General features: G+C 39.1%; 1 protein-coding gene across 12 annotated transcripts in view; it reads left to right on the forward strand.

Moving 5' to 3' along the window:
• Window positions 1-2,701: 2,701 nt before the first annotated feature.
• Window positions 2,702-24,357, forward strand: part of mecom (MDS1 and EVI1 complex locus) — a 158,987-nt gene continuing 137,331 nt past the window's right edge. For 6 of the 12 annotated variants that reach the window (XM_016661561.1, XM_016661562.1, XM_007573597.2 and 3 more), the window contains exon 1: window positions 2,702-3,185. In XM_016661561.1, coding sequence (XP_016517047.1) covers window positions 3,149-3,185 — 37 coding nt within the window. In that variant the 5' untranslated portion in view covers window positions 2,702-3,148. The remainder of the gene's footprint in view (window positions 3,186-24,357) is intronic. The other 6 variants (XM_007573588.2, XM_007573589.2, XM_007573591.2 and 3 more) reach the window with 1 other exon arrangement.

Consider the following 24,357-nt stretch of genomic DNA (forward strand, 5'->3'; position numbering starts at 1 on the left):
TATATGTTACTCTGTTGTTGTTTCTTCAGGGTTTTTTTTTTTTGTCCACAATGTTCATTAAATATTTGCCTTGTAAATGTGCAGCCTTCAATAATTCAGTTTTTTGCACGTAAGTTTAGCGTAAAATGTTCACCTATATTCAATCTTCTGATTTTATTGGCCTTCCTTTCGTTTATTAGTTTCAGGAAGATAAAAAAACTAAGCGCATACCAATTAGCTTGTTTAATTTATTCGGCTCATCTTTTTTTGAGCGGATTACTAACTGTTTTTACCTTGCATGAACTGAGTAGCCCATGTATTAAAGCTTGTGGCGGAGAACTGCTTAGGACCATTAATGAATGCAAACTGCCGCTTCTGATTGAACGGATTATTCTCCACAAAGGGGCAGCACGCATTAAACCAATACACCCCTGCGGTATTTCCTTTAAACCCACAGAAGTAAAGGAGTTAGAAGAGAATAGTGGAAGTGATTAGTAGAATTATTTTTACAGTTTTACAACTAAACCACTGTCAAAAGGTATAACCAGGGGAAAAAAAAAAAAAAACTATGGCTGAGCCACCGATATGGCTTATTTGTGTGTCTTTTGAATATTTGATTTTTGCTTCCAAGAAAAGATTGGATAAAGCGGTGATAAATATCCCTGTTGATCATTTGATTGATTACCTCACCCAAAGGTCACGCAGGCCCGGGTAATTTCCTTGCGCCCGAGGCTCCCTTTTCACTTTTAGTCTTTCTCTGCAGCTCTCCCAGCGCAGGTCATGTTATTTTTTTTTAACCCCTTCACAACTACAGAATCTACGGGAAACAGATATCTGCTAACATACCAGTCGTTCTTTAAAACTTACTAGACGGGTTTATTTCGTTTATTATTATTATTATTATTATTATTATTATTATTCACTTTCCAACATGGGGGTCTCACAACTCCAATTAATTTCCAATAATTGCAACCCACACGCAGGGCTCGTGCACTCCGCTCCGCTCCACCGCCTTACCCTAATAAAACATTTATCTGGAGAAAGGGAAAAAGCAAAAAGGAAAAAAAAAGGAGGGAAAGAGAGCAGTGAGTTATTGTGGTGAATGAAAACTGTTTCTATTCAGACTAATTGAGCGCTCTACAGTTAAACCCCCTCCCTCGGTTACCCCCGCGCGCTTGGTGGGAGTTTGTGTTTGTGCGTGCGCGCGGTGCGCCACCTTCTCAGACCCATCATTAATATTATTACAGCAGAGGTGCAACAGCAGATAAAGTTCCAGTTTGCTCGAGCTGCAAATCAGATAAAGACATTTTGGGAGGCAGCGCTATAGTTTTTTTTTATTATTATTATTTAACATTTTTATTTTATTAAGAAGATAGAATAACTTGCAAAAAAAATAATTTTGCACGTTTCATATTCGGTCAGATGAGAAAGTCAGGTATAAAATGGAAGCTGAGGGTGCAGACATTATCTGAGGTGGAACTGGCGGCTAATTTTTTATGGCAGTCCAGAGGCGCCAACAAGGGCTTTTCAGCCCTTTGCTGAATTATGCTGCCCAGAGCTCCTGCCCCACTTGGCCAGCCAGTTTCTGTATCACCCATAACCTTTTATTGATATGAATCTAAAACGTGATTGAACACACTTAAAAAGGTATTTGTTGATTTGTGTTTTTTTTGTCGCCATCACATATTGCCCATCATTCTCCCAACAACCTAATAAATATCCTTAACGTCTTTTAAAGCTTCAGGTTCCCACGATGTGTGTCCCCCCCACCTGGCCACCCCATTTTTTTGAAACTTTCTGTCTCCGTTTCAGCTCTCGTGGGGGCTGAGCAGTTCGCGTTTGCACCGTCAGCAGCATCTCCAGCTGATGTCATTAATTGCCAATTACTTTAATTACATCCCGTCGATGCGTCTAGGCAGCCAAGCCACACCTTTAAGAGATAATGATTTAGCTGTATTTTAATAGGCTGAGGCAAACTCGTTAAAGAAGGCCGTAGAGGGAACAAGAATGGCACGTAGTGTCTGCATCCTATGCGTCTATGATGTATGAACGGCGGTTTACTGTGATTTCCGTGGCTGTGCCGATTATGAGTGAGATAATTCCTTATTAAAAATAATAATTATTATATGTATACAATAAAAAAAGAAACAAAACCGACCGTGAAAAATCTAATAAAAAAAGAAGAAGAGAGATTTCCTCTCTTAATGGATCTGCCCCCTTTTCAGGTCAGATCACGTAAAAACACCCTTTTTGAGCTCTGTGGCAATTAGCAAGTGATGGAATTAACACACAAGCGGAGACGTCTCAAATGGCCAATAATACTAAAAGAACAGCATATTAACAATTATCTGCGCAAAGAGAGAATGTAGAGGGAGGCGAACGAGGAAGAAAAAAGGGGGAAAAAGGAGAACTCTCATATTTAAAAAAATGGATGGAAAGTTTTCATTCATTTCCAGTGCTTCAGTGATTACAACGCAATTAAAATATGTGGACCCTCTTAATGGCTTTGACTACGCATCTGTCATTTTTAAGACAACGTTGATTAATGTGACTTAATTTGAAGAGGGAAGGTGGGCTAGGTTGTATCATAGATCTTAGAGTCTGCAAAAACAGAAAAAAAAATACCTGTCTTCATTCTGAAAACCTTTTATTAAGACACTAAAACTGCGTCTGTAATATTAACTTATTACACCCTAATATTACATTCGTAATATTAGTTTTAAAAAGTGTTGTTAAAGATATTTTCACCATTGAAACATTTCGCTCTCTCTCTTTTTTTTTACAGTTGTAGGTTAATTTAAAGTTCGATGTGCACAAGAACCAGGAGCTATATTTATTTATCTCTCATCTCAAGAAATAAGCACGGAACGAGATGTCCTCGAATCTTTCCCCACACATCTTCACCCGATCAGTCCAATATCAAAGTAATAAATCGTCTCAAACTTTTTTCTTTCTTTTTTTTTTTCTGGCACATGCTGCCCGGCAGATTCCGCGCTGTGCGCATGTGCGAAGGTGTCCAGACTGACAATGCCGGAGAGATAGTGCGTTTGGACCAAGAAACCCAGAGAAAAGGGGGACAGAGAAAAATCAAAAAAGAAGGAGGACAAAAAAGAAAAAAAAAGATTCAAGAAAACATCCAAACAAAACCCACGCCGCAGAGACTGGCACCATGAGGTCCAAAGGCAGGGCGCGGAAACTGGCCACGAGTAGGTGCAACATCCCTTTCTCTTTTTTTTCCTTCTCAAAAATGCCATTTTATATACCTATAAGTTGTCGCTGTTACCACTTCGTACTTTCTGTAACGTCTTCATCTCCAAACAAAAGCGCGTAATCCTGTCTTTCTCCCGGTAGGAAAGAACACATCACGATGTGGTTGTGAAGTGGCATTAAAAAAAAATAAAATTAAATTAAAAAAAAAAAGTCAGAGCGACTGTAGAGGAAGAGCAAAAAGTTAAAAAGTTGAAGGAGCGACGAGAGAACTTTCTGCCAGGCGTCCGCTCCGCTTTTAGCGCTTCTGCTTGCATGTAGTGGGCGCTGTAGTGTAGAGTTAAAAAGTCCCGTGTGCTGAGCATCGGCGCTTATTGCATCTGCTGCGCTGCTGCTGCTGCTGCTGCTGCTGCGCACCTCTGTTTCTGCCTGAGGAAAGTTTTTGGGGAAAAAGGAAGTAAATGGCGAGAAATGAGAAGATAATATTTCGAGGGTGAAGAGCAAAACAAGTTGATTTCGAGTTGAAACAATGAACATTAAGAGTTCGTGCGATCTTGAAAATGACCTAACTCACTTTCCATTTCTGCATGCACAGCTCCGGAACTTACAAACTTTAATTTGCATGTTATCTCGTTATTGCATTTTTCTTGTTAGTTTTTGTTTGTTTTTTTATGTGCAGAAAAAATAATTCGGGTAAATCAAAAGCTTGGCATGTTTATTTAAAATGATAAAAGTTGCATATTTCGGATTAAAATCGATTTGAGAACTTGCAACCAATTAGCTATATGTGAGGAGAAGAACGGTGCGTCTGCGGAGGCATTGATTTGCGGCAATAAATTATGGCGCATGCTTTATTCCAGTCTGACGTTCTCTTAATCAGATTTTTCAGTTTGATTCATGGCGGGTGTGGCATTGTTGCTTTCTTGTTGTGTCTTTAATTGCTACCCTCCGAACGCTCCATCAGGGCATCTTTTTTTATTATTATTATTTCAGGCTGATCTGTCCCTGTCTTTATTTAACTCAGAAAAAATACATCCCCAGTTGGAGTTTTTCTTCCAGACTTTCTGTACAAACCTAATGACCCTGACAACTTTTCAATCCTTTTCAACCACGTCAGGTGACGTTTTCATTTAGACGTCTTTTCATATATCACATTTCAACCACAATTTAAAGTTAATATCGTTTTTTTTTTATGTCCTCTCCACAAGATGTTGCTCGGGGCAAGACAAGTTGCAACATGCACCTTGAACGTTTTAATATTGAAAAAAATACGTTTTCCCTCTAAACAACAAGCATTCAGATGACTCCGACTTACACTTTTTTATTTTTGATTTAAATGTTAACATTTTTACTCTAACCACAACATTTATTCTGCTCTTGTTGAAAGTAGATTTCTATTTGATTTTTACTTTGAAATGATCAATAGAGCAGAGGTCAGAAAGAATTCATTCATATCTAATGCAGTAAAAAAGGTGATAAATTGTCAATTAATTAAATAAATACAGAACACATCAGGCACATTAACAGGGGCCTAAGTAGTGTGTGTGTGTGTGGGGGGGGACTCTTAAATTTCGTTTGCTGATGTTTTGGATGTAGAAATGCATAATTTTTTTTAAATATTATTCGTGTAGAGACGAATAAGTATAACGATTATGTTTTTGCAAAGAAAGAGAAAGAGTTCTGCTGGTATGTTTTAGAAGAGGAACAGGACGAAGCGGGCCCACCCTGGCCCTCAGCCAGCTCTGCACAGTGTCAGCGGTGAATATTTAAATTCCCAGACCCCTCATAAGGGGCTCTGCTGGTAAATGCGTTCAGTGAGTGCCTCCCCTCCTGTACAGAAAAGTCGTGTGATTAGGCAAAAAAGAAGAAGAAAAAAAGAGGGGTGTAATAGAGAAGGTGATGGAGAGGTGGTAAACGTAAGCGTGATAGATGGAGGCTGTCTGATTAGTCCGCGTGTCCAGATGTGATGCGGTGCGCCACAGAAAAACTTCCCACTGCATGTAATGCCAAGGCGAACAGAGCCGCACCCCGCGGTGAAGAGGGAGGAATAGGAGGAGGGGGAGGAGGAGGGTGGTCTAAAGTGACTCCTCCTGGGCCTCATTAAAAGTCAGCACATTTGTGTCTCAGAAATATCACCGTTTTTTTATTGTCCAAAAAAAAAAAACAAAGGTTAAAATTATTAACTGTTACAGATATTTTTTCTTTTTTTAAGAAACTTTCCATTAACCTAATAAGAAAACTTAAGAAGTAGATGCAGCGGTTGTTATACGAATATCTCCGGAATTTGTGTCCTCTTGTCCATTTTCTTATCTTAACAGCTGACATCTCTGATTGGCAGAGAAAAGGCGCGTCTATGCTAGTGAGAGCGTGTGTCGCGTCCGTCAGCGCGTCAACCTCTCTAATGGATTGTTCAATGGACCATGCATCTCGCGTTTGTTTGGCGGAGCTCATTAAAACGCTTAATAGATCGGACCATTTGAAAGGTGAGAGGAGCGGCCCGGCGCGATGAAAGTGAAATAGAGAGCTCATTAAAGGGCGCTTGCTGTCCCGGAGCAGCGCTCTCTGTCCCTGTGCTGTTTCGTGCCAAAGCTGCGTAAATACGAATGCCTTATATGTCCTTCAGATAAATCGGGGTTTGAACTTGATATATTGTTTTAAACGCATAAATGACTTTTTTTTTTGTTTGATTCTTGCAAGTGATATATAACAGTGTTTGCATCGTTTTGTGAGTTTTTTTTTTTAAATTAATTGTATCAAATTTGGTTACACAGTGCGCATTAGTTTTTGACCAGATTAATACAACGTCTGTAAATATACATGATTACACTGCAATAACACAGGGCATAGACTTTTCCTGTTGCTTGTGTTTAGGATGCACCTCAGAGGTTATTACTGGCTGGTGCCGTTTTCCAGTTTTCTTTGCACAGTAAAATTGGAAGTGTTCAGTCAACTCCTACAGAATTGAATTCAACACTTTGAAAGTGTCTATATTGGTCCACTCTGGCTGGTGTAGAAATTACACTTTTGAAAGTGTCATTTGTGATACAGTTGAATCAACACTCACAGTAGTTGAAATCAAACACACTTCAGTGTTAATTTACCCAACACTAGTGTATTTTGTCAAAAGTTAACACTATGAATGTGTTAATCTAACACAGAACAATGTAAAGTATATATCAACATAGAAATCTGAGTTTTAAAATACTACTGGCAGAGTGTGCTGTGGTGGCGCAGGGGTTAAGCACAACCCACATATGAAGGCTCTAGTTTTCAATGCGGCTGTCGTGGGTTGGCTTCCTGGTCTTCCCCTTCTCTCATTACCCACTTTTTTTTTTGTCAATTTACTACCAAATAAAAGCCACTAGAGCAATTAAAACCTTTTTCCCCCCCAGAAACTATTGGCCATCAATAATCCCCAAATTCATTTTAAAAGACATTAGATGCCACATTAGATGCTACAAAAACACCAGCACCATTTGCAGAATATAATTTACTTTTATTTCAAAACATCAAACAGCACTGACAGCAATATACAACAAAGGTCATACATTCATGGTACTTTGCACTGAAGGTGAAGTGTGCTTTGAAAGTTCATTGGAAGCGGCCATGGATGGTGATCACTGATGGTGAAGTGTCTTTGGTGCTGCTCTTGTTTTCGCCAACATGAAGGAATAAGACTTCCAACCTGGAAGGAAAAACAAAAATATAGCAGAAACATTAGGATAATAAATAAATATTTTAACAAGAAGTGTGAACAAAACTAATCAGACTCACCTGTGTGTGTCACCATCATATTCATTTAAATTACTCTACCCAACTGTTTTACAAAATAAAGCATAAAACAGTCAGAAATAATTACTAAAGAAATTAGTTAGTTTATAGAAACATTTTTGGACAGCATTAACAGTTGTGCCAACCTGTCTGAAAAATTGTGTTGAAGTCATCATAACAGGCTTCAGTCACCAACATGACATAATAATAATAATAATAATAATAATAATAATAATAATAAACATTTTGGCAGTTTTTAGGTATGCCACAGGTACAAAACACCAGAGTCAAATGGCTCAATTGCCTCCTCATTGCGTAGATATGTTCTCCAGAGTCCTGCTAATCACCTAATTATTGTATTCAGGTGTAGTGCTGAATGGCACATCTAAATGTTGCAGGACAGTGGCCCTCCAGGACTGGAGTTTGACACCTGTGGCTTAGATCAAGCCAATGGTCCAGCACAGCCACTCCCCCGTTTTGCAGTCTACAGCCAAAAACTTAAAGAAAACGACCTCCGCAGCTAAATAATGTTAACTCAAATGGCCTCCAGATTTTCCTGATAGTTTCAATGTTCGGTTAAGATAATAAACAGTCGTATATACCGTGATATCCAAACAAATAAACGTACATTAAGCGAACTATGTATATGAATCGATACTCTTGCGTAAACGGATGCCTCCATAAAAAATAGTCAAAAACATGATCATTTTAACATGGAACTTACCTTGTTATAATAAGCTCCTGTTGCTGTTGTTTGTTTTAGTCATAAAAGAGAAAACAGAGAATAATTGTAAGGAATTACAAAAATCCTGCCCATTTATGCTTTAACCTTCATAATGTTTCATCAAATAAAACATGAACCAAATGTCATGCTCTTGGTTGATGCTTTTGTGATAGGAGGTGGTAATGCTCTTAGTTTCAATAAATTTGATTAACAGGAAATACTGTACATTTTCTTGTATTTCACCTGCCGATCACTGATCTGAGAAAAAATTAACTGGCTCCATTGTCTGTCTTTAGTTGCTATGTCAACAGCAATGAAGCAAAATAAAATGTTTTTTACACATTGACTTTGACGATGCATTTCAAAAATTCCAAGTGTGACTTGGAAAAAAAACCCAACAGACATTATTAAAGGAAAGACTGTTGAAGTTTTTCACCAACCCAAAGCTCAAAATTCAATATGGCTTCCTTGCATTTATTATTTGCATAGATGCAGTAATGATTTGAAACCCACTAAGTGTTTCACACATAATACTTTGCAATGTCTTGTAGTAAATGGTGCTGCAGTATTTTTATATTGGCTTCAGCAGGTAGACAAGCCACTAAACATATAAGCTATCAAATCCTGTTGTTTTTTGTGACTTGGAAGTGGATCAGGTTAGGTTGGGTTTGATGCAATTCCACGTCAGAGGTTTGGTTTCAATATTCAAATGGAAAGCATCCACTGCTGTCCCATTTTTCACAGCCATTTTATTTATTTTGCAAATAAATACCAAAGTCTCTACTGAGTACAACTAAAGGCACCACAGGTATCGCATGTGGTGTTCATACCACAGTTTAATAAATATTTTTTAAGACTATTAAACCCTGCTCCGTGCATGTCAATATGTTTAAAGGTATGTGCAAATGCATATCTGGAAGGAGTCTTTATGGTGTGTATTTAATTAGTTCTTTATGGGCTTGTGCACAGTGTTGCGGCAGCAGTTTTTGACGGTCAGTTGTTGTGAGACCCAGGACTTTTTAATCTATCAACAATGTATGAAAATGGCTCCTTTGGAAGGTCTCTGATGTTAATGAGTCGTCCAGGAATCAGGCTTCAGGCTATAAACAGAGAGCTGATGAGGTTAGTGGTTTGTTTGGGCGCTGTTGTCACCCATTTGAAGGATGGCCTCTGTCCTGAGCCACAAGGATCCCTCCCGGGGGATTCTTCCCCGTCTTTACTCCCCTTTTTTCAAAATGCAGTTCCGTCTCTCCGAGATCATACGCCATTATGTGCTGGGGGAATTTCATAATTCATAAAATGCAGTGTTTGGATATTGGTGATGATGTGTATTTGTGTTGGGAGGGTGGTGATGATGCTCTGACCCAGACAGGCCAGTGTGGGAACACTAAGGGCTGGATGCAGGGAGGGTGGTGGGGGTGTAGCTGTGCTGCAACATGTCAAGCCTGGGAACCAGTGTGTGTTTACAGCAGGGAAACTGTACCAATACAGAACAATGAGCGAGCCTTACCCCTTCTAAATAATAAAAAAGCAATTCTGCTTTCTTCTCCCCCCCCCAAAGGTCACAGAGTTAGAGATAGGGAGTCAACACAAAAGCCTCCAGTCTGTCGGCAGTCTGGTCTGGCCCAGCGCAGTGCCAAGGCTGAGGTCATTATCAACAGAGCTGTCCCAGGCTAAACATATTTTTATAGATTGTGTGTGTGTGTGTGTTTTCTTGAAACTGTGTGCTTATTCTGTTGTAGTATCTACATGCAAGTTTTAACACACATCTAAACAAAAAGCACCGTTCAAGCTGAATGGTCAAACTGCAAAATGTGAGGCGTGCCAACGCTTTCCCATCACAAACTGGTGCACGATTCATGGCAGATTGCTGAGTTTAAAAAAGTTTCCATCAAAGTGATTTGTGTGTCGTTATGATGTCTGAGGAGATATAACGTCAGCAGATTGCTGATGGCGCACTTTCACCATCAGCGGCGATTGCTGCAGTGGGATTGTGAAGTTAGCACTCCTCTGGCATGCTGTGAGGAGTCTGTACCTCTGTTAGCTAATTAAAGGATCTCAATCATTTTATGTGCACCAATCAATTACCTGGAGAAGGTGGTAGAAACAGGGCCCAGCACTCTGGCCTCATGTCTCACATCAGCTAACAACTATCAGTTACTTTATTACTTTGTTGAGGGCTTTTATGGGAAGGAAAGCAAAACATGATTTGAAATGTGTTTTTTTTATTTTTTTATTATTGTTTGCTGCACTTTGATATTAACTGCAGCTGCAGTCATGATATTAGTTTTACATGATAGGTGAAAAAAAATGTAGCATGACCAGTTTACTGTGCCATGAAAAAGTATTTGCTGCCTTATGGATTCAAAGATAAAAAGATGAAAAAATATATTAAAAGTTAAAACTTTTTTTTGTGTCATGTTGTGTATAGATAGAAAGTGGCCCAAATTGCAAACCAGAGTTGATGGATATGATGAATTAATGTTTAATTAAAATCCCAAAAAACTCTTACATATGTTAGGATGAACACACAGGGAGCAAAGGAACACAGAGACCAAGGAACAGTAATGAGGTATAACGGACGTAACCAGCAAGTGAGAGAGAGATAGAGAGAGAGAGAAAGTAAGAGAGAAAGAGTGGAAAGAGAGAGGCACAATGGAGAGAGGAAGAGCAAACAAGCAGGGGAACTGGGTCTTCAAATTTTATGAAAAAAACAAAAAAAAACAAAAAACAACTAAGCACAGGGAAAGAAATAAACATAATTTAACTAGAACAACCAAGAACGGACTGGACTGAAGTAAAACAGAAACAAAGCTGGTCTAATCAAATTCAGAATAACTAAGGAAAACAGATAAACCAAACTACAAACCCAGAAAAACCCAAATAACCCTACACAATGTGAAGCAGGCCAAAAGGTCTCACAAACCAACAAATCATGTCCTGATCTCAAGAAACTTAAGAACAGATAAAAGTCAGTAACATCTATCAGTCTGGAAATGGTTACAAACTCATTTCTGAGGCTTGGGGTTTCCAGCAAACCACAGTGAGAGTTAATACCAAATAACGAAAACAACAAGGAACATCGGCGAACCATTCCAGGAGTGTCCGGCCTATTACAAATTCTCCGAGAGAGTATGAACTTGTAATTCACAACGTCACAAAGTATCCAGAATAAAATCTAAAGCTGTGCTCACAGTTCGACAACAAAGAAAGAGAAAAGTCAAAATGACATGCATGTGAGACCAAAAATGCTGCTGGGTGTAAAGAACGCAAAGACAAGTTTCATATTTACTTAAGATTCACCTTAAAACTTTTAGGAAAATATTCGTTGGAGTGAAGATACAAAATTAGAACTTTTTGGATGATCTGGGTGTTCAGAAAAAGTACATCATACCAACAGTCAAACATGATGATGGTAGGTGGCAATATGTGGTTGCTTTACTGCTTTGGGACCTGGAACTTGCTTTAATTGGTGGAATAATGGTCTTCTATTAAAACCCTAAAGAAGAATTCATTAGGACAATGAGAGAAAGCAAACCAGCATGTGCCACACACACACAAAATTATATGTATATGTAAAATTATTTGTTTTACAACAATTTACGTCTCTCTCCACGGTGACGTAAAAGTCTCAATTGTCACAAATGTTTAAAGGCAGTTTGTTTCTTCCAAGCATAGCAAAACCAGCTGTCAGGGTTATGGAACAGTTAGTTTTTCTTAATGCAACAGGTTGGAAAGTTAAAATTAACTAAAAATGCTTTTTGCAGCTATTCAGGCTTTGCTTGATATGAAAATGACTCTGATCACTTGAAACATTCAAGTGTGACAAATGAGAAGAAAGAGAGTGGACACGTAAGCAAGCAAATACCTTTTCACAACCCCGAACCTTTTCTTGTAGTTTTGTGTTTTCCAAGTCCCTCATTTCGTTTATTCTTTTTTGACCCTGAAGGGCTTTATTGAACTGTAAATAGGCAGGAAACATGGTGAAGAGAGAGGAGGAAGACATGCAGCAAACGGCCCGAGACTGGTAATCAAACCCAGGACGACTCCGCCGATGACTGTAGCTCCTGCACATCGTGCGTCTGCTCTACCAACCAGCTGAGCTGCCTAGAGCCACCTTGGCCTCTTCTTTATGTGAAAACTGATTTGTGTTTACCTTATTCCAGCTGAGCAAGCTTTATTGATTCTTCTGCGCGTTTTTGGAAGTGATCAGTGTTCTTTAAGAGTGGTAGGAACAACTTTATGCCTACAGACTGGATTAAATGGAATTCCTTGCTTGTGAACACATTTTGATGGTTGTCCTGGAGGGCTGTGTAAGCACTGTGAAAACAGTGCTTACACACCAGAGGGAGCGCATAGCTATAAACAGGAATTACCCAACAATCGTTTTGTGAATGTGGTGATAACAGCGTGTTCCAGCACCGCTTGGGGATCTCCCTGGGTGGAGCTGCTTGGACCAATGAAAGGAGGTAATGAGAGGGTCGTCATTTTAGATTATTAGTAAGGAACAAATAAGCTCACACGGGGAAACTAGAAGTGGGATACTGTTTTCATGTATGTGTTTGAAGGTCATGCTTATTTGATTTCTGTTCACCTTTTATCTTTGCTGTAACTTGCACTCCTTCCTTGTGCTCCACCCTGAGGTTCATTTACCTGATGACCTCTCACCTCTGCAGGATGGGAGTATAAAGGGGGGAGGCGATCAAAGCTGAGGTCCTCCTCACGAAGGTTGGACTGCAGAACTTTCATGTAATAATACAAGAAGAAGGTTTTTAAAGAGGTCATAGCAATGAACAATCAAGTGGAGAATGCGATAGCTACCCGAGCAGAAATGATCAGAGATCTGCAAAGCAAGTAATGGTAGTTTGGAAACACAATCTCAACTTCAGTAGGATACAGGGAACCTTTGCACATTTTGTCATATTGCCTTCGTTGGGATTTTACGTGACAGGCCACCACAAATCAGTGTCTGGTAAAGTGCAGAGAGAAGGATACACTGCTTTCAAAACCTTTTACAAAGAAAAGTCAGAAATTTGTTTCAGATTTTTAGCTGTAATTAAAGCTAGAAGTATTTTTGAATACGTCTCCGTCAGCTTTACATATCTGGAGACAGTATTTGTATTGTTTTTTTCAAGCTGAGCTATAACAGATGGATAGAGTCTGTACACATCAATTGCTGTCTTTCCTAGGTTTTCACATTCGGCGTGAAGTCTAGATTTTGACTGAACTGTTCTAACAGATTAATATGCTCTAAAGTAAACCATTCGATTGTTGGTCTGCTCTTACGCTTATAATTACTGAACAAAAACTTACAGGAAGGTAAACCCTCTGCTAGAGTCTCAAATCTTTTGTAGCTTCTAACAGGTTTACTTCTGGGATTGGCCTAGCTTTCCTGCCCATGCTGAAGATATGCTTTTCTACACTCATTGCTGCCATCACCAGGCTGCGTAACCTCCATGACGTGTTGCATTTTTTAAGCGGGACTTCATTTGGCTTTTCTGCAACACTGGCTTTCTTCCCGTTATTCCCCCATATAGGCCACATACATGCAAAAGCATGTCAATGACTTGCACTTTCCATCGGATCTTGTCTTTTACCTCATTGCTTTCTTACTATCAATGTAGGTAAGTGGCCATGTCGATGTAGGCTATCTGTTGGGGCATATTCCTTTAACTTTCTCTCACTAGGCCACATTTGGTATGGCTTGAGGAAAAGCACAAACAAGATTTTATGGATCTCTGCAACTCCTCCAGGGGTATGGACTGGTGCAGTGCCTCTCTGCTCCTGGCCTTGTTTTGGTTGGTTTTCCTTTGCTATTACTTTTCATTTTTTGATGATGGATTGAAGAGTGATCTGGGAGATGTTCAAAGCTTAAGATAGTGTTTATAATTTTTCTTTCTTCCTCACCTTTCTGCAGTGGTTCGTGGTCTTTGTGGTACTGTTATTTAGTTTAGTTGTTATTTAGTTAGAAACGTTATTTAGTAAAAAAAAAAATTGAAGTTCATTCTACTACTTCAGTTATAAACTACTTTGTGTTGGTTCGCCACATAAAATCCCATTAAAATACATTGCAAATTGTGGTTGCAATGTGACAAAATATTTCTGTTTCAGGCGTATGTTTTTATTTGACTTTCCACCACAACTATCTAGATTATTTGTGTTTGGCTGAGTACCTTGTTATCATTAGTGACACTTTTGGTCCAGTATTGTCCTTACTCATCCAAGTTTTTCTCTGAGGAAAGGAAAATTCACATCCCTGCCCTTAAATATCTGCCTGGATGTCTCCCTAATTATGTATGTGGCTCCTTGCTGTTTGTGGATGTGTGCACCGTGCACACGTGCTGCCGGTCATCCAGGGTTGTGGCAAAGGAAAGAACATGGAAAAGAATGCGGGGCTGATTAGTGCCGCTTACCTGTGTGTGAACTGGATGCACCAGCGTGTGATGAGACCTAGGAAACAAGGGAACAATAGGACAGTAGAGATTCCTTTCCCCGTCACATACCAGCAGTCCTCTGGCCGAGGCCCCCCGCCTGGAGCTTTGATGAACCCTCCTCACCGCTTCCTGGGATTGTCGCTCCTCCGCAAACACAAAAACACGAAGAAGGCCGACGAGCGGGGCCGGGGGAGAGAGAGCACGGCCCTCTTCAGGATGTCCTGTTTTGATTAGTGTTAGCATCCTAAAAGCACCGGAGGAATATTATTCTAACACGGAGAAGAGCTTAATGGCGACACATACACTTCTTTCCACTCTGTGACCTTCAAGGTCAAATACACTACAATGAACTGGGAATCAAAGAGCTGCTCCCCACTCAGTTATTCTGTGGAGGAAATCAAGAGAGGAAAAGGAGTTGGTAAAATGATAAGGAGGGGTTACAGGCTCTGTCAACAGGTGTAAAGAATTTGTTCTGTCAGTGTTTGTAGAGTTTTCAATAAATATTTAATTGTATATGAAAAGTGGAGATGAAAAGTATACACGGGCCTTTTAAATAATTTATGAAACATTTGTCCTGTTCAAATTAACTGAAAAAGAAACAAATCAGTTTGGAGGAAATTGCAAAAGAAATGTCCAAAATCCAAAGGTGTACACTTAAAGTAATATTTTGTTGAAGCACTTTTTGAATTTCAGCATCAATCTTCATTGGTTTGAGTTTACAGGCATCCCACATATTGACTTAATCATTTTTGCTCCCTCTACTTTGTGAGATTACTCTAAATCTGTTTTAAGGATATCACTTGTCAGAAGCTTCTCTTCGAGTCATTACATAGATTTAGTTCTGGAATAGTGGAATGCAAAAACCTTCATTTTTGTTTTATGAAGCTGTTCTTGTGTCGATTTGGATTCATGTTGATAAAAAAATGTAAAACCTCCATTCAATCTCCGCTTTCTAGCAGACAACTGAAGTTTTTGGGTGTGACTGTCTCATATTAACAACCGTTGAATATATAGCTTGACAAAACATTTACTTCCATTTGAAAATAAGTAGTTCCATAGCATGTTTGGTACCACCACCGTATTTTACTATTGCCGTGACGTTCTCCTACAAGATTTGGTGATATTTCACCATAGTCTGGATGTTTTTTTTCTTTTTCTTTCTTTAAAGATTTCTTTGGTGCTGGTGGACCTTTATTGAACAGTAGAGAGACAAGAATTAGATTTGAGAGAGAAGGGGAAGACATGCAGCAACACATTATACGAAAATCAATGAAAACATGTAAACTGGTTCAGAAGGCAGCCAAAGGCCAACAGTACCACCAAGAGTCAAATCCAAGACAATGTCACCGAGAACTACAATCTCTGGACGTGGTGCACACGCTCTTCCAACTGAGCCACCATGCATCCTGGGCCTGGATGTTTTTGTTGAGAGACAAGAGTTTGGTTTTACAATCCACTTTCTTTGTTTAGAGATAAAGGTATAAAGTATGCATCAGGTTGTTCTCACAACTAGAACATGCCAGTATAACTCCTGTTGGCCTTTGGCTACTTTCTGAGCCAGTTTGCATGTTTTCATTGATTTTCGTATAATGTATTGATCACTGTCTTCGCAGCAGCATACATAAACTGCCGTTTAATTGCTTTATGTCCTGCTGACTGAAACCTCTGTGCAGTGAGATCATGTTTAGCCATTGTAATTGTTGGGTTTCAAAAAAATACTGTTTGTTTAATTAGGGAGATGAGAGTCAGCTAATTCCTCTCCAGACATTTATTAGAAGGATCAACACAGGTGGTATAACACAAAAAGCTGTGCATTAACAGTAACAGGTCACACTTTTATACCTTACTATGACATTAAAACCAGATTACAGTTGTGCGTTTTTTTCATAGCTATTTCCTGACCTAATTTGATGCATCTCCACTGCATTGCATCTCCACTGCATTGCATGTCCATTCTCCATTGATGCACTTCATTATCAGACACTGCTCCGAACAACACTCTGAGCACTTGGACAACTATTTTCTCTGGCTATGTTATATAAACTACAAACCATCTAAAGTTAATTTTGATAAGCACTGCAGTTTTACAGAGAACACATACCAATGACGAACACGAGCAATCCTCTAAAGAGACATATATTTAGGCTAAGATTAAATCTGCAAACAACAAAAGCGTTAGTTTTGTGCTTCAGCAATCAGACTCTTCCTTGCTCCAACTGTAAGTCCAGCAGTTCTTTATTCTAAAATCTGCCTCTTTCATCAGTCGCTGCTCCATCTTCAATGTGTCCTTTTGGAATCAAAAAGCAGCAAAGCTTTGCTTCATGGTCTGTTGTTCTGCTGGTGCTTGAGGACTTTGGTTTGACAGGAGGCCACCACTTTGTTCACCTCAGCATCCACATGTGACCCCCGGGGACCCGGACGTCTCAGTCAGAGCCTGCAGCAAGACCGGGGGCAACGGAGGGGCGGGGGGCACTGTGCTCACTGGGTCAATGGACAAGCTAATCGATTTTATCTCAGTTTCAAACACCACGCCAAACCCCTGTTGGCCTGATATTCACATGTTCACTGTTCAGAGGATTTCTTTCTCTCATGATCTCTCTTTTGATATTTTTTTAGTTTTGCATGAGTTTTTATTCCCTTTTGCACTCACGTTACTTTTTATGTGTTATCTTTTTAATCTTTCTTTAACCATCTTTGATTCTTAAGGCCATCTGCCCTTTTCTTAAATATCCACCTCTTTGTTTCCTTGCTCCTTTTCAGTGTAAATCTATTTTTCTGTCACTACACAAAGGTAAAATTTGCAGTAAATTCATATAAGTATGCTTGTCCCTTATTGATAAGTCGTGTCTTATGAGATTTATTTTTTTTTGATAAATCAACTTTTGAACACATTTAACGTAGAGATACATATCAGTAGAGTAGATCACACATTATCCTAGTCAGATTAAGCATTGAAACCATTTTCTGTAACAAATTGTTAGAATTCCAATCTAGTTTTGTTTATGATGCAGTTTAAACAACCACACAAGATCAAATAATAAAACATACATACAGTAAAACAATTAGTTGATAGTAAGCTGAACTCCAAAAACAAATTTTAGTTTAATTTAACTCCTAAATGAATGCTACAATATAAACCCAGTCAGTAAAGTGAAAAGCCAATACAACTTAATCATAAAGTAATTCACAAACTGACCAAAGTACACAACAAATATATGGGAGGAAGATTCTAATGCATGTTTGCTTTTTCAAAGATATGAAGATGAACTGAAGACCCATTAGCCTCCACTTGAAGTGCATTACAGTTATCCAGCTGAGTTGTAACAACGCCATGGATTAATAATTTTAGCCAAAGTTCTCAACTGACAATCAATTTTACACTTTCCTGATTACATCGTCACAAGATCACCGTGACTCTTTTCGGACGACTCAGAAATGTCATTTAAACATTTTCCAATCAATCCTGACTGATCAACTCTGAAATTGCCCTTTTTTCTTGCTGCAAACAGTGAGACTTAAAGGATGTGCTAATACTAGCATCGTTAGCTCCTAATGGTTAGTTAATTAGTAGTGACAGCAAATTGTTTGTATTTTCGGTGGCTTTGCCGCTGTTTGTTTTGTCTCATGACTATCCAAATTGCTGTCACTCAAAAAATTGAGTGACAGCAAAAGACATGTTAGCCAACATGTCTTTTGAGACATGTTGGCTAACATGTCTCAAAAGACATGTTAGCCAACTCTTGTAACACTTCAAAGCAATGGAAGAATTACATCTTTGTTCCTTCAAATTAAGAGTCTCAATCACAGATACAATAGGGCGTCAGATTTCTGACATGATAAATGGCGCACGACAGAGCTGCTTTTAATACATTTACAAAACAAAACCTTGTTCTTATCACTGCCTTACACTTTTAAATGATGAAGGTGCAGTGCATGGAGGACATAGTAAGAATTGTTGATGCTTTTAAAAAAAACTGAATCAAAGATGAATTTTTAATGCCTACTCAGAGTTTATGATAACATCTTTAAATACCCAATCTCATGTTTACCTCTCAAATGTCATTGTTGGGGAGGCAATGACATTTTTATATACATATAGTTAAACATAACATGTGCAACATTGGGCTATAAAGCTTTCAGACCATTCTGGAAATTTATCCTCTGTGTTCCTCTGTTTGATTGTTCTCCCCTGCATGCCGGTAGTCGGGATGAGAAGCGGCAGTTTTCTTGTCGGTTCCCCTGGATAAGCATTGCAACAAGGGAGCAAAAGCTTTGGGAATGGTTTGGAAACTTTCTCTTCATCTGTGTAAGGAGATACTGCGCTGACAGTTAGCAGACTGCTAGCCAAGCACAACACGAGACAGGCGCACAGGCCCTCTGGAGCTTAACAAAACGGACAAACCAGACGAAACAATCCACCCCTTGCTGGGCAAGGGAACAACATATCTTAGTTTCTCAGGTATTTCTTGTTAAGGGATGAAGAGTCAAGAAGATTAATGTCCACAGTAGCAAATACAGACAGGGGCAACTGAATTTAATAATTTCTTATCTAAATTCACAATTTTGGCAACTTTTACCTTCATTTTGCCTTGACAAAATGAAGGTATTTGGTCATGCGTGTTGGAGAATGATCTTTAAAAAAAAAAAAAAAAAAAACAGCTCCTGCATCCTGTAATATTTAGACATTTAACTTAGCCAGAAAGATCTAAAATGAGACAGAGGATCAGCAGGACAGCTTGGACATTGCAGGTGTGAGTCCGTGTCCCTCCGCCCAGCCATTAATCGCTGCCATCTGACAGTTCAATCTACAAGGGGGTCCAAGAGGAACAGCCGGCTGGTTACCACTGCAGGTTATTACAGAGCACGAAGTCAGCCAGTCGCATCAGCGATCAATGACAAAGGCGGGGCGAAAAAAGTGAAGGAGAAGTAGAATGAGGTACAGTTGAGAAAGATATAGGGTTAGAGAGGCAATGGGAATTCGAGGATGAAGGGTGCAGAGAGGGAGAAGAATGGCAGGATAATAGTAGTTATGCAGCTGAAGGTCAGCTCTTGATTGTGGACTGGATGACAAACAGGCTGTCAGTTGCCAAGAAGTAGAGGTATTCATCCAATACTGCAGAAACAGAAAACATGGCCCCCTTGCATGTGCACGTGCATAAATATACAAAGACACAGTGACTGCCAAAGCAGCTTGACTGAGACCAAAGCGATGGAGTTTGTAACTGCGCCTACAGTATGTTGGCACTTAGCGACTCCATTTTAATTTTGGATTTTGTTTAAGTGGATGTACAAATAAAATCAATTGTCAAAATCTAAATATTTCTCTAAATGTCCCTGCAGCCTAACATCAGTATCATCCGCCATGTTAATGCTTACCGAGCCTCAGGAAGCCGAACGCCACTGATGCCAAACCAAAGGAATCCCATATGCACTAACCTTTCTATTTCACACCAAGAACATCATTTTCGCCTTCTCAGACATGTTTTTCCGTGACTTAGAAAAGCCTTAAGAGAGGGTTAATTGACAGTATTTGGCCAGATAAAACAACAAGAAGGTCTCCCTTGTGTCCCCAGAGGACTGGAGCAGCTAAACTGGTTGTTTTTACTACACTATCTACAGGCAGATCCACTGGCTCTCCCTCCCCAACAATGATTCACACACGCGCGCACACACACACACACTCAAACCATCCCAGCATGGACACCACTGAGTGATGATGACTCATTACAGAGCGACTGGCCTTTGGCCTCCTTCAGTCTTTATGGATTGCTCTCTGGCAGAAACATATTCCCTAATGCCAAGTTTGTGTCCATCTGCCTGCCTGTCTGTCAGACAGTCAGGCCCCTTAGTCTCTCCCGTTCTCTTTCTCCCCCTGACTTTCACACACGAGTACATAGCAGACATCTCGGCCTCTGTTTATTTTAATAACAAACCAGAGAAATATCTCCTTTTCCCATTAAAGCTATACATGACAGAATTCATGTATTCCCCCATTGGGAATAATGGACAGAAGTGTTGATCTTTGTTCTCAGATCATTTTTAGAGGAGCTTGAGAAATGCTTCAAAAGTTGTCAGTTATCCAAAGGTGTGGTACTATGAAATATTAAGTATATTCCATTTAATCCAAATTTCTATGATGACATTGGTAATAAGCTGAAGTCACTGTAATCCATCACATCTTCTTCATCTGTAGTTGTTAAGATTCCTCAGTGTACAGATGTGCAGCGCAGCATCAGGGAAGCAAAAGAAAGAAGTCAGTTTGGGTTTCTAAACATATTTTTCTCCTATTCCATGTTACTTCGTTAATCCAATCCCATCAGCCTGCCAAGAGAATGCTGCGTAGCGCCGGCTGCTAATATGTTTGTTGTGGGTGCTACCATTTGATCCTTCTTTTGACAAATGCAATTTGTTTGAGCTGATTTGATCAGTTGCAGCAGCACATTTCCTTGCAGCCAGGACTAGGTAAACCACTTTTTTTTTCTTTTCCAAAAGGGTGGTTTAAATGTTTTTTCCGCCTGTGACAGAGGAAACTCTATTACAGGTGTCTTGGGCCATGGGGCTCTGTTGGGTCTGATGAAATGCTCTTTGGGTGTTAATGCAATTCTGATTTTGCTTTGCCAGGAGACCAGCCATCTCTGGGGCTTTGAAACAGGTGCCGAGTGGCAGAAAACAAAGTCTGGATATTTGCCCTACAATTACAAAGGTGGAAACATTGAAGGATTTGTCTTAGATGCAACATTGTATATCTCAAAAGGGATTCTGCAAAATTTATTTAAGAGATGTTTTTTTTTTTATTTTTTTGTGGTGTATGTTAGCTGAGTGGAGCTTGTAAAAGACTGATGAACATAGCCCACAATATATGCTTTGTATAGATTTAACAATAAATATGCTATAAAAAAAAACTAAGAGGTTTTTGTGCAGTAGTTGTTTTCGATGGGTAATATGAGTTATTACCCAGGGTCTCATTCTGTGGGGTCAGACTGTCATAGGTTGTGGCTGGCTTTAAATGCTTTGGCACAAATACCTAATTAAAATACGTTTCAATATATGTAAAAAAAATAATAAATAAATAAATAAAATAAAAAAAAAAAAAGTTTCTCTGAATTACAGCTGTAAACGCCAAAATTCATGGCTGATCCTGATACATCACCTATTGAAAAATGTTCTCATTTGTAATTTGCGACTAACTATCTTAGGTTCAGAGCGCTTTCTATTGCTTTTAAAAACCCATTTAAATAAGACGTAAGCATAATATTTATCAATGCAAGCTTGCCATCACACCTGGGTATCGTAAGACTATAGCAAATGTTGTCTGCTCTAAGGTTTAACAGAAAACGTAACTATGATTAAATATTCACAGAAAACTGAACAATAAAATACAAGTCCTATCCCCAATAATGACCGAAGGAGGAATTAGGCACTTCTGGATGTCCCTTAACACCCAGATCTGGAATAGCATCTAAATAAAATTTTGAGTCGTGTCGTATGTCATCATTACAGATTAAATACACGTATGATTTATGTCCCCGGTCTCAGCCTACACACTGCATGTTCGCTGGCAGTGGAATTGTTGGTCAAAGTCAACAGCAGCAGTAATTTGTCTCTGTATGTGTGGGAGGTGAGGGCAGAGGTCAGAGAAATGAAAATGACCAGACCTAGCTTAATTGTTGTATCTATTTGTGGTTTGAGACAGGATGTCTGTCTTAGGGTCCCTCTGTCTGTTCGTCCATGCGTCTTGCTGCTGTCCTGGCGCCATGTTTTGTGTCAATGGGTCGAGACGGTCCAGTTTGCACTTGGGCCTTTGTGGGCGCTGGTTGTATTGAGACGGAGCTCGATGTTCAGCAAAGAGACCTCTTCAGAATGATAGCATCCCTATCACAACACTTTCTCATGGAAAATATTCTTTAGTCTTTCCGGTCTTGTTTTTCTTTCCCATAGCACAAGTTTGTCATTGACAGAATCTTACATATCAGACTGATATGAGCATGTTGTACACTTGCTACTTTGAAAGCAGGAATTATTTTTTGCTAATACTGTAAAATGCTCCAACAATGTTTTTGTCAACAGTTTAGTTTTTCTGACAAGGTTAAGCCTGTAAAATTGAAGGGAAAATGACTTCCTGTGCTTGATGATTGTATTTATCTCGCATAATTACAAAGCTCTGCTCCGTCTACACATCGTGACCTCTGACCTGTAGTGTGACAGTTGTGGGCGGGTGCTGCCAGACACCCAAATGTGCTGTCCAGGTTGTGCTCCTCCAGAAAGTCTGGTTTCTGTTGAAGGATCACGTGTCTTAGCTTGTCTTTTCTTTCTGTCGATTTGGAAAGCATGTTTGGGAGTCTGACTTTAAGTGTGGAGATTTGTTATTTCCGTGTCCAAAATATAAAATAATTAAGCAACACCGATCCACATTAGCTTGTTTTCCGTCATTAGCTTGTATGTCATTAGCTCAGATGTACCTGGGTTAGCGTAATGATGTCGACCTGTTTCATATTATCCTTTATCTCATCTGATTGCTGGTTAACTAACCAGCATTTGCAAACAAATGTCACAATATGTATGCAGGGATATTATTTACAATAATATCCTTGCATACAATATTTCATCAAATAATTAAAGCTGTTGTTTAAGTTGTTACTAAAATAGCAAACTGTTTTGCTCCTACTCCTCTATTTCTCTCCATATTATAATTATTCATGAAAACTTTTTAATCTGGGCTCTGTTTCCTAAAGACTGCCCTCGCTTTTTCCTCCTTTCAACAATCTATTCCTCATTCTGTCCGCTCCTCCGACATTTCTTCTTCCTCTTCCTTTGCACTTGTACCCTCTTTGTGTTATAATTCCCACCTATTATTTCTGTCCCAGGCCTTCATTAGTCATGTCGCTGTCAGCTGCCAGCTGCAGCCACACACACGCACACACGCAGGCACGCACAGATCTGCACATATTTCCCTGCACATGCACAGATATGGAAGTCATCAAGGTGGGGTCAAAGGTCTGCCTCATTACCCAGCTTTAGCAAAAACTTTTGCTGTGTTTTATGCCAGCATCAAAAAGATGGAGAAGGGGAGTTGGAGGAGGAGGAATAGGGTGGATGACGGGTGTGAGAATGCAGGATAATGAACAGAACTCATTCGGCGGCATTTACACACTACTTAAAATGTCACTGATATAAATAGAATTAGACATAATGGATGTAAAATCATCAATAAAGGTATGCAATAATCTGGTTTTACACTAATTATTTTGATTCATTTTCAATGTTTAATTTCTCAAGTTCACACTTGTCAATAGCAGTGAAACAAATTAACCTGAACTTCAACTTGTGTTGAAGGATTCTTTTTTTTTCTTTTTTTCTTTTGTAATTTGCATCCCATTTAGAAGCCGTAGATTCCAAGTTGGAAACTATCCACTGTAGCACAGTGAAAGCAGTCACCAATAATTAGAATAAATATGATACCTTTATAACATCCATACATATTTTGCCAAATCTGATCAAAGGATCAGATGTTAGCTGCCAGTGGAGGCACAGATGGACTCTGAGAGTTTCTGACACGTATTGGTTGTGTACTTCAGCCAACAACAATCTGCCCTTTTTTATATGTCTAGAATGTGAAGTAAGATTACTTTTCTTTCTTAAGGAAACATTCAGCTAAAATATCTTACAAGCTTGTAAGATGTCAAGGTGTGAGGAAGACAAAGTTAAATTTTAGATCACATGATTGAAAGGTATTGTTGACACAAAAACAGAATTGCACATTACTGTAAAACATGGTGGTGACAGCATCATGATCTGGATTAAATTATACTTTTTTTTGTTTTTTCAAATAAAGGATGGAAAGCAGAAATTAAGATCAGTTCCAAACACTAGTTGGTTTTCACCCAGAAACGTCAGATGCTTGCTGAAGGTGTTGGGTTTCAGAGTCAGCGTGAATTGGAACTTAGAGCAAAATTGATAACACTGACTTCACTCAAATAGAATTCAATTTAAAATTGGCCTTGCTAGACTCTAGAATAAAATATGACTAGTAAAGATGGCTATGGACAAGAGATACACTCGCAATCTGATAGATTTAGAGAAGCTTAACAAGGTTGAGTGGGCAAAAGTTCCCAAGTTAATCCTCATGCAACAAGACACATTTTTATTATTGTTTTTCAGTTGTATATCCTATACAGGATAAGTATGACCTTAGGTGTTAAAAAAGTGGATCTAAGCGACCATATATATATATATATATATATA

Source organism: Poecilia formosa, unplaced genomic scaffold (assembly GCF_000485575.1).
Source record: "Poecilia formosa unplaced genomic scaffold, Poecilia_formosa-5.1.2 Scaffold335, whole genome shotgun sequence".
Taxonomy (NCBI): domain Eukaryota; kingdom Metazoa; phylum Chordata; class Actinopteri; order Cyprinodontiformes; family Poeciliidae; genus Poecilia; species Poecilia formosa.